Below are 10,701 nucleotides of genomic sequence, written 5' to 3' on the forward strand. Positions count from 1 at the left end.
AAAAAAAAAAAAAAAAAATGCTGTCTGTTGCAAAAGTTTTATCACTAAATTCTCAAGGTGAGATATTTCCTTTCAATCAGTTTAACTCTAAAACAAAGTAGAACCCAACCAAACCCAACCCAAACAAACCCCACTATCTTCAAAGTAAGCCAATTGTGGCTGCCCAGCCTTACTTTTCTAATCTGCTTTCCTGCCTTCTGGCATTGTATTACATACTACTGATTTCTGTGGTACTTTCAAATCCTCGGAGTTTCTTGGAGACCTTTTGGAAGCCTGGGCCAGGAAGATGAGGAGGTGGGGGAGCCTGGGAAATTTGAGTTCCACACCCCATCCTAAGTATTTATTTATCTTATATTTTGGGTTCCTCTCACGTTTCTGTTAGAGTAACCTCTTACGGATCTCCACCGGTTTGGAAACTGCTCATGTGGTAGAAAAGGGGCGCCAGACAATTTGGTGTGCACACCTGGCCTATGTTCCAAGTGCTAGAGCAAAAGAAATGTCTCTCGATTATAATCTGGGCTCTGCCTGCCTCACAAGGACCTTGTGATGCAGAAATAATCTCCTGAAACACCCCCATAGAGCAGTCAGAAATGGAAGTAAGTGCCCATGACCCCCAGCCCTTTGGGCCGGAAGTCCCGCCCCTGAGGCGTGCCTCTCACCCACATCCAACCCCTACCACCCGGAAGTGGATCCTCATCAAAAGCATCCACTCCTCTCGACAGGACGTAGACTCATCGGCCAAGATATGGACCAGTCTCACCTCAAGTCCTGTCCCACTGGCCAGAAGTCTGAGCCTGCAGGCCTAGCTGTCAGCTCCACCAGCCCCAACTGTTTCTCCTCAAACCAAGGATTGGACTCCGTCTACCAAGACCTGGACCTGGACTCTCTGAATGAAGATCTTTCCTTGCCTGTTCCAGATGCCATGACAGAGACCTCTGCGTCCACAAATGAATCCCGCCTAGCTTCAGAACCAAATCTGACAGAGGCTGAGCAACTGGAGCTCAAATCTGAGCTTACTAAACTGGAGGAAGAGATCTTAAACTTACGTGACCTGCTTGCAGCCAAAGAGAAGCGGTGTGGCGAACTCAAGAGGAAGTTAGGCTGCGTGCCCTTGGTGGGACTGAGGCAGAATCTGTCTAAGAGCTGGCATGATGTTCAGGCCTCCAACACCTACATGAAGCAGAAGACGTCAACTGCCCTGGCTTCGGTGGGTTCTGCCATCTGCAGGAAGCTTGGAGATGTGAAGAATTCGTCCACGTTCAGATCTCTGGAAGGGCTGGTGGGAACAGTCAAATCAAGAGTTGCAGGTGGCAGAGAGCTCGGCAGTGGCCTTCTCCCTTCACCAGTGAGTGGCAGTGATCCACACTCGACTCTGGGGAGTGGATATGAAACTGTTCCAGGGCTTGATGAGCAGCTATTTTCTGTCCTGAAGCCAGAGTAACCCCTTTGTTAGCCTTGCGTGGCTGCCAAACCTGTATCTATGTATTCCTTCTCCCGTCATCGCAGTTGTCAAACAAAAACAAGCAACCAACCAACCATGGTAAAACTACTCTAATTCTGGACATAGATATGGTCCAGTTGTGATAATGAGGACACCCATTTCTGCATAGATATTTGCTGTTCTTAAATGAGAAAGAAGCCCAAGATTTATACTAGTTAATAATACTGAAGTTTGTAGAAGAAACACGTCTCTATGTTAGCTTTTCTGTGGTTACTTTTAATGGACTCAGTAATGGCTCCAAGGGGTCTTAGACCAGATCCTAAACTCCTTAAACGATTAGTTGATTAGGAGGCCAATGAGATTTCTGTCTGGGATTGGGAAAAGGGATGAAGCAACCTGGCTAGATATTCTACCAGCACCACTTGACCTGCACCCAGTATTTTATTGCAGTGTTGGCGATGCCACCCAATGACTCACGTATTCTGTAAAGTCTCCTGAGCTTCATCCCTGTCATCGCAGCTTTTTAATTTTAAAACACAAGAAACTGTCCATTTTAAGACTGCCAGAAAAGAGAAAAAAAAAATATTGGCCACTAAGTGTTACTCTAAAACTATACATTTTATAAAACTTTCATTATTCAACGTGACCAATTCAGCCAATCAACTTAGCGTTAATACAGGAGATGTATTTTGGACTGAAAGTGAAAATTCTAATTTACATTGAATATACTTTTGCTCTCTTTTTGTATTAAAGTTGTGGTTTAAAGTTTAACCCTTGAGGCAGCATGTCTCCGCCACCAATTGCATCTTATTCTGCAGCAGTTGCCAACTAGTAATCACCGTCAGCTAAGGGGCACAGTGTATCCAGATTAAGAAATATAAGCCTCCTCCTACCTCCATCTTAAACATTTTAGTCCCCTGTAATGCTGGCTGCTATGACTCTGAAAAGGCCTTATTAAATATACATCACTCTTCTGGTTGACTCTAAACCTGCCTGTTTTTTTAACTTCAACTCGGAAGGAAGAAGGACTTCCAAGATCAATAGAAACCTGTAGGAACTTGGTTTGAGTTTGTTCAAGCGTTCTAATATCTCATTTTCACAGGAACTGTGTTTTGTGTTATGTTTGTGTTTTGTTCGTTATTTTCCTTTTTCAAAATCCCTATCCCAACAGCGTCCTCCTTGTCTCCCACACTGTCTGGAGTAGGAGCTGGTATAACCTTGAAGCCCAGCAGTCCACTGTCTGTTGGAGTATATTTCAATAACCTGTCGTTGCCTACAATTTGGCCCTTGAGTTCAAGCACCTAACCCTATTTTGCTATTTCTTGAATGTTTCTCTTACATCCCCTTTTGTTCTCTACAGTGAAACTAAATACTGCTGTCAGTGTAGAAGCTCTTGATAAGCTGTAAAGCCATTGATAAATCCCAGCTCTCCACTGAGTCCCAAAGGCCACGTTTTTGCTTGGATTAAAAGAATTTATACAAGTCTTTTGCATGTTTATTTCTTGATTTATTATAATTATCAATTGAGATGGTTCTCAGTGCTGGAGAATAAAAGACAACAAGAAAAAGTGAAAGTTGACCAATGGGCAGCGACCTATAAGTCAAAAAAGCTTGAGTTGTGAACAATCTTATCGATAGTGTGGGCCAAACCTAAAATATATCCTCTTTTATTTAACAGCTCATAAGAATAATAATATTTTTTCCCAAATGATTTTTTTGAAATGGGGTCTCACTATATAATAGCCCAGGGTATCCTCAAACTTGTGATTTACCTGCCCCAGACTTGTAAGTACTGGGATTACAGGAATGCTCCTGCTGTTCAGGCTTCCCTTCAGAGCATCCTGAACGGCCATGGATTCTGAGAGGGAAGCAAGGCAGAAGCTCAGGCAGCCGGTGAATGCTGTGAGAACAATCTCTGGAGACAGCTTCTGTGAGATAGCTCATTTTAGTTGGGGGAACAAAAGCTATTCAAACCTTTGTGGGATTGAGTAAGGGCTATCAGGGTGAATGTACATCATTGGCCAGTGCAAGGGTGCTTGGGATGCCTCATTTGCATAAGAAGGAACTCCAGGTGCTGTTGGAGATGACCTTAGACTGGGAGAGGATGTTTAACTTGGCTACCTGGCCTTGTGACATTCTGGGGTGGGGGTGGGGGGGAGGCAGAGACACAGCCATCCTACTCCTGCTGATCTCAGGACAAGATTTCTGGAGTTTGGACACACCTCCAACTCCACTCTTGCTCCAGGCCTGCTCCCCTGAGTCCCACAGTTCCCCAGCCCCACACATACCTAAACACCTTCAAGAAATTCTCAATTCTATGACAACAGTAGAGGATGTTTGCAATTTTTGTCGAGTCATTATCCTACCATGTTTAAGTTAAAGTAAATCTTCAACTAACTGGCTGACAGGATCCTCTATTTTATTTTATTTTTTAATTTTTGAGGCCTTTTAGGCATTCAAAGACAAATGGGTTTTCCTAAGACAAATGGGTTTTCCTAAGACAAATGGGTTTTCCTAAGACAATTGTGTTAGGAGCTGTACCCAGGTCATGGAGGTACAGTGGTTAAGTAGATATTGTCCACATTCTTTAGAAACACTCGGATTCTCTAGTCATTGGATTGGGATTATTGGGATTACACTCTGATAAGTGCCTAAACAGAGATGTGTGCCACAGATGAGGGGAAACCTCTGGAAGGTTATGTTCAACTCTACCTTGGAAGGTCAGTAAAGATTATATAGAGGCTAATATATACATGATGGCTAATGTACTTGGGAGTCTGAGGCAGGGGACTAAGAGCTTGAAGCCAGCCTGGACTATGTCTAGCATCTGGAGGGAAATGAACAAACTTCACAGGGGCATAAAATTTTAAGAAGACTCGAAGTTTGCCAGACAAGCACAAGTAGGGTATGCATATGGTGTGCAGAAGAACTGAGCCATGAAGGAATGTACCAGAAGACATGTTCCAGGAAAGACCTGTACATCATTGAGGCCAGAAATGGAAGGGGTTGGTGAGCAGGGAGTATAGAGGAGTGGGGCACAGAATCCTCAGTACGTGGTCCTCTTCAGAGCTCCAGGCAGAAGTACTTAACCCTGGAGGAGCGGAACACTTCAATTAGAAGCACATTGAGAAACATTTGGGAGATAGGATCTTACAGGCTGAGGAGCCAACCTCTTGGAAGAGACAGATGAATATATTTCCAAGAAAATAAGACTTTATAATTATGAAATAGAAGTGGTATAATCATTTTGGATTTTAAATGGATTTCATCATACCCGCAACAGTGTGGGGGTGTGGTATGAAAGGCCTTCACAAACATGGGTTCTGTTTATAAAGGTTTTTCTCCATCTCCATTTTCTCCTGCTTCTACCATGAGTTGGGTCTCCTTGGTTCTTGTCTCATGTACCTTCACAATCCCCTCTTAGGTCTTTGGATATTGTAGCTTAATTTAAGTGTATTTAACTTAAATTGGTAATTTTAAGATGCAATTTCCAACAATTTCTGGAATGTATATACACTCAAAGACTCCTATGGCTAAATTTGCTTAACCCTGAAAAGCACTGGCTGCAGAATACTGAACAAACCCCCCCCTGGGGGGCGTCCATTCTCTGGGCTTGAATCACCCATAGAGGCACAAGTATTAGATTAGAAAGCAGAGATTGGAAGGTGGCTTAATCATGGCCTCCCCCATAATATGTTGAAACCCTAACATGAGGATGACACTATAGGGAGGGAACTAGCTCTCATGAGTATCTTGTTAAGTGGCATCAAGGACACATGGTTGCATTTTCCACTGTGAGAAAACCTGATAAAAGGCACCATCTATAGATTAAGAAGCAGTTTGTCTTCTGCCTTGGTCTTGGATTTCTTGACCTCCAAAACAATGAGGAAAATATTTCTGTTGTTTATAAGCCCGTTTAGAATGCTTTGTTATAGCAGCGTGAATAAACCAAGACCCAAGAGTTGAGTGTTCTCACTGGTCACATGCTCCGCGTTGGTGGCAAAGGCGGGGCTAGATCACCAAGCCTCGAATGCAGTAGCATTATACATTCCCTACACACCACAGTGTCACGTTCAGGAAAAAAAAATCACCAGAAACTGCTGGAAGCTTCTGCAGCGCTTGCTTCTACTACGTGATCCATTAAAAATGGTAAGTTCCAGATTTTCGGGAAATCCATCATCAACACTCCATTTTTATATAGGTACTGAGAGGTGGGCAGTAACCATTGGCCCAGAACTGCAGACTTTAGGTCACAGATCTGATGGCCTTAAACATTGAGGAAGTAATGATGCCATGCATTGATGCTGCTAAGGAGTAGGGCCAGTTGCACCTGGGTTATAGAATTGCAATTCTTGCGGAACTTGAGTATAAGAGAGCAGAGTAAGCCATACATTGTCAAAATGACTGTAGAGAGATGATTGGAAGGTAAGGTGTTTAAAAGGTACACCAATTCTGTTTTCTGGCCCAGACACAGATTTCATGGACAAAAATCAGTCTGATGACATGATTCAGGGACTCTGGAAACTGCCGAAGTATTGGGTAAGACTTGGACTATAAATTGTGGTTAACTTTAGTCAGCTCTAATGCCTAGGACCTTAACTCTGTCAGGCAGCTATGTGTATGCTCATTAAGTGCTCTGAATACAGCTTAGAGGAGCTGGGTTTGGCAAAAAGGATGCTGCCTTCCAAATATTGAACACCTGTAATTTGATTATTGGTTACTGTTTCTAATCACAAATATACACATGAGAAAATGGGTAGCCAATGTCGTCATGCCTCCCACTGCTGCTCTGGTCTCTTTCTTTGGCAAAGTGATACCTGGGGTATTTAACAAGCCAGTGCATAGAGACCAGGGATGTAGTTCATTGGTGGATAAGTTGACAAGCATTGTCAAGGCCCTAGAGTTGATCACCAGCACCACAAAGAGAAGGAAAGAAAGGAAAAAACAACAGACATAAAGAAAATATGAAGAAAAAAATAAAAACAAAATCATCAGAAAAAAATTTTTTTCCTTGTGTCCTGGAAAGGGTACCAAATGATTGATTGTGTATGTCCAGGGAAAACTTAATATATGGGGCTGATCAATAGGACAGGCTATGAGAATCAAAAAGAAAAATAAAGTGTCAACAACCATGAAAGAAAACACACACACACACGAGAGAGAGAGAGAGAGAGAGAGAGAGAGAGAGAGAGAGAGAGAGAGAGAGAGAGAGAGAGAGAGAGAGAGAGAGAGAGAGAGAGAGAGAGAGAGAGAGAGAAGTGGACAGCCGTGAGCATGTGGAGAGAGGTGGGGAGAGGAATAGGGAGAGAGGGGACAAAGAAGGTAAGAGAGTAAGAAAGAAGGAGAATAAGAAAGTAAGAAAGAGAGAGGAGGGGGCAAACAGCCCCTTTTATAGTGAGTCAGGCATACCTGGCTGTTGCCAGGTAACTGTGGAGCAGAGCCTAGAAGGAATGCTAACATTTAGTCTTTGCATGATGACCAGATAAGAGTCTCATGTTAACTGCCATCTCCTACAAGCAGAGACTTCCCTAGAAGTCTGGCTTCCACAGCGATCATATTATGCAAAATGACTACTTTTCAATGACAACCAAACAAGTCATAAGGCATATGAAGAAACAAGTAACTATAGCACATTCAAAGGGTGACAATGAGCGAAAAGAAACTCCCAGAAGAAGACCCAGAGGAGATATACTAAGCAAGTACTTTGAAAACTGTAGGGGGAGGTGCTGATAGTAAGCTTTGGTTCCCTAATTGGTTTTTGATTTGGTCAATAAAAAAAGTGGGAGCCAACTGCTGGGCAAAGGGGAAAGATGGGACTTCCAGGAGGAAAAAGAGATTCAAAGAAAGAGAAGGGGCTTTTCACCCAGAACGCAGCAACCCTGTAAGGTCTTGGGGTAGCTAGAACCCGCGGCCTCCACCATTGGCAGAGGCTGGCTGAGATAGACAAGTTGATAAGGTTACAGCAGGAGATTCTGCACCCAGCAATTGTGCTATCTGGCAAGTTCTAGAATAATAAAGCCTTCTGAGTGTTTCATCCTCAGAACAAAGGTGGGCAGAGAAAGAGAGAAGCCAGGTTGGCAGCTGGCAGCTTGGCGAAGCTAGTCAGGAGGAACAAGAGGAAGCCGAGAGTGGCCAGAGCGCGGGCAGTAGCTCCAGGGTAACAGCTCTCAGACAAGCAGAGAGAGGGGTTAGCGGCAGCGGATCTCAGAGCAAAACTGGGAGGGGCGAGAGTGCGGGCTGCACTCCAGGAAAGGCAGAAGCGTGCTTTTTAAAATTACAGGCAACATAAAACAACTTTTCAAGTTGCTCAAGGAAGTAAAGGAAAATTTGGAGGAAGGCACAAGGACACGATGCCAGAAGTAGTGGGAACAGTGGTAAAGCTGGGGGGGGGGGGGCAAAAAAGACAAGAAATCTGGAGTTTAACTGTTCTATAAACAGAGTGAAAATAAATTGCAGATTCAAAGGAAGATCTACCATGAAAAAGACAATCTACCGTTAGAATGAAATTGTTCCTGACTCTAAAGGGAAGTGAACAGAGTCCAGGGCTGGGAGGTTGAGTAAACCGGTGTTGCAATATGGGAATTCCACAAGAAGAAAAGACGGAAAAGGAGCAGGAGGAGGAGAAAAAGCAGAGGAGACAAAAATCCTCAACCAAATACTTGAAAAAACATTCTAGAGAACATCGAACACCATTATAAAGTTAGTGAGATTCGGAGATATCCGACATAAAAATTAACAAGCATGAAACAGTGTGTAAATAGAATCAAATGCAAGACTACAAATCGTCTCACTGCATGTAGAAAAAAAAAAAAAAAACATTAGAAAAAAAGGAACAAGCCGGGCGTGGTGGCGCACGCCTTTAATCCCAGCACTTGGGAGGCAGAGGCAGGCGGATTTCTGAGTTCGAGGCCAGCCTGGTCTACAAAGTGAGTTCCAGGACAGCCAGGGCTATACAGAGAAACCCTGTCTTGAAAAACCAAACCAAACAAAACAAAAAAGAAAGAGAGAAAGAAAGAAAGAAAGAGAGAGAGAGAGTGAGAGTGAGAGAGAGAGAGAGAGAGAAAGAGAGAAAGAAAGAAAGAAAGAAAGAAAGAAAGAAAGAAAGAAAGAAAGAAAGAAAGAAAGGAAGGAAGAAAGGAAGAAAGGAAGGAAGGAATGGGCAGAGAGGTTATAGTCAACCAATAATGAAAAGCACAAAAGCATGTACCCAAGATCAACAGACTTCAAAGTGGCTGAATTCTAAGACATTTACCCCACAACACATTATTCTCAAACTTTTCAGAACCTCAGAGACTGTTGAAAACGGTAAGCCGGCATCTTGTTACATATAGGGGATGTAATCAGAGATTTCTAACAGAGAACTCTGGAAGTTAGAAAGCCCCTGCTTCAAAAAGAATATTAATTAAGGGCTGATGAGACAGCTCAGTGGGTAGCAGGGCTTGCTGCCAATCCTGATAACCTAAGTTTGATTCCCAGAACCCATGTGGAAGGAAAGAACCCACTCCCACAGGGTTTCCTTTGACCTCCACATGCTTGTCAGGGAGATTCATTCACTTACACGCACACACAAAATAAATGAATGTAATTTTAAAAATACCAATCATACCCCATCATATTCTTACCCCTAACCTTTCCCTATCAGCCAACATTAAGTTACAATGTGATCTCTTTATTTGCTAGCTATAGTCTAAGACAAATAATTAAACAAACCCAGGTTGTCTAACTCAGATACGCTTAATACTGGCTCTCAGTCTTGTCAGAAATCTGCTAAATGTAGCATTAAATGTTTAAGCTTATTGCAATAGACAGTGGCTCCCAAATTCCGACAGTTTACCCCCCCAAAGGTCTCCAAGGAGATATGGGCACAGCGACAAGATTCTACCTGGATTGTGGTATGATAACCACTGAGAGATTCTGCTTCACTGCCTGCCCACTGCCAGGGCTTGGCCTACATTGAGGACAGACAGAGGCTACCCAGAGTTAAATGGCTCATATTGCTTAAGTCTTTTCTCCCATGTTCCTACTCCACAGGAAAAAGCTTCTCTGGGTGAGGACCAGACTGACTGTGTCCAAGTTGCATTGGAGACCACAGGCACCTGGACTATACAGTAGTGGACTATATAGACTAACCTCTGTCATTTTAATTAATCCATGACACTAGATTATAATCTATTTTTCCCAGATTTCTGACTCCATTGACAGCTAACTGAACCTTGACAGCTAGAAAACAGACCTAGCTCCTTAGTCCAAGGTAATTCACCACTATCTTAGCTCATTAGCCAATCTGTTAACTATTTTTTTTTTTTTGAGACAGGGTTTCTCTGTGTAGCCCTGGCTTTCCGGGTACTCACTCTGTAGACCAGGCTGGTGTTAACTAGTTAAGACTACCAGAGCTCTTATCAAAGAGAGACAGGTTTTCCCTTGCTCACAGGCTTCATGATAAAGAATAAACAAGTTCAGATATAAGCTTTCACAGATGTAACCTTGTTACTACCTTATCTAAACTAAGTTTCCAGTGGCTAAATGCTTCATATTTTCTCTCCTTGCTATGTCACTGTGCTAATATTAGCCAATCAAGCTCTTATGATTTAGCCAAACCCTAATAAAATATACGATACAACTTTTAAAATCACAAGTTCAAATTTTAAGTTTCTTTTGGTTGCCTTTTAACTATAGACTTAAAGTGTTTTTAGTGCTAAATCTATACTATCCGATATCATACTCAAATATAAGTTTCCTTTGGTTGTCTTTTAACTATAAACATAAGGTGTTCCTCATGCTAAATCTATATGATCAGCTGTCATATTCACCAGGTCAAGGTTTTTAAATGTAAACTTAAAATTTGTGTGTGTGTGTGTGTGTGTGTGTGTGTGTGTGTATATATATATATCATAATGAATGAAGAGAAAAAAATGTGTGTGTGTTTCAGCATCTTGCCAAGTCCAGAGTTTACTCAAAATCTACATCCAGGACAGCCCCAGAGAAGCAACTCACAAACGCTCCATTCTGTTCTCACAGTCAGATGTTTCCTTTTTTTTTTTTTTTTGGTAAAGAAAATTTTCTTTTTTTTTTATTAGGTATTTTCCTCATTTACATTTCCAATGCTATCCCAAAAGTCCCCCATACCCTCCCCCCACTCCCCTACCCACCCATTCCCACTTTTTGGCCCTGGCGTTCCCCTGTACTGAGGCAGATAAAGTTTGCAAGTCCAATGGGCCTCTCTTTCCAGTGATGGCCGAGTAGGCCATCTTTTGATACAT

The 10,701-nt window shown here is 42.6% G+C and overlaps 1 protein-coding gene across 1 annotated transcript; it reads left to right on the forward strand.

Moving 5' to 3' along the window:
* Positions 1 to 694: 694 nt before the first annotated feature.
* Tpd52l3 (TPD52 like 3) lies at positions 695 to 2,915 on the forward strand. Its single transcript, XM_021151957.1, has one exon. It carries the CDS (start codon positions 746 to 748, stop codon positions 1,439 to 1,441), a length of 696 nt encoding a protein of 231 aa, XP_021007616.1. The 5' UTR covers positions 695 to 745; the 3' UTR covers positions 1,442 to 2,915.
* The last annotated feature ends 7,786 nt before the right edge of the window (positions 2,916 to 10,701 follow it).

The sequence above is a fragment of the Mus caroli genome, chromosome 19 (assembly GCF_900094665.2).
Source record: "Mus caroli chromosome 19, CAROLI_EIJ_v1.1, whole genome shotgun sequence".
Classification (NCBI taxonomy): Eukaryota; Metazoa; Chordata; class Mammalia; order Rodentia; family Muridae; genus Mus; species Mus caroli.

Excerpts from the sequence above, each read along its gene's own strand:
- Tpd52l3 (XM_021151957.1), top strand. The coding sequence starts at position 746 with ATGGACCAGTCTCACCTCAAGTCCTGTCCCACTGGCCAGAAGTCTGAG.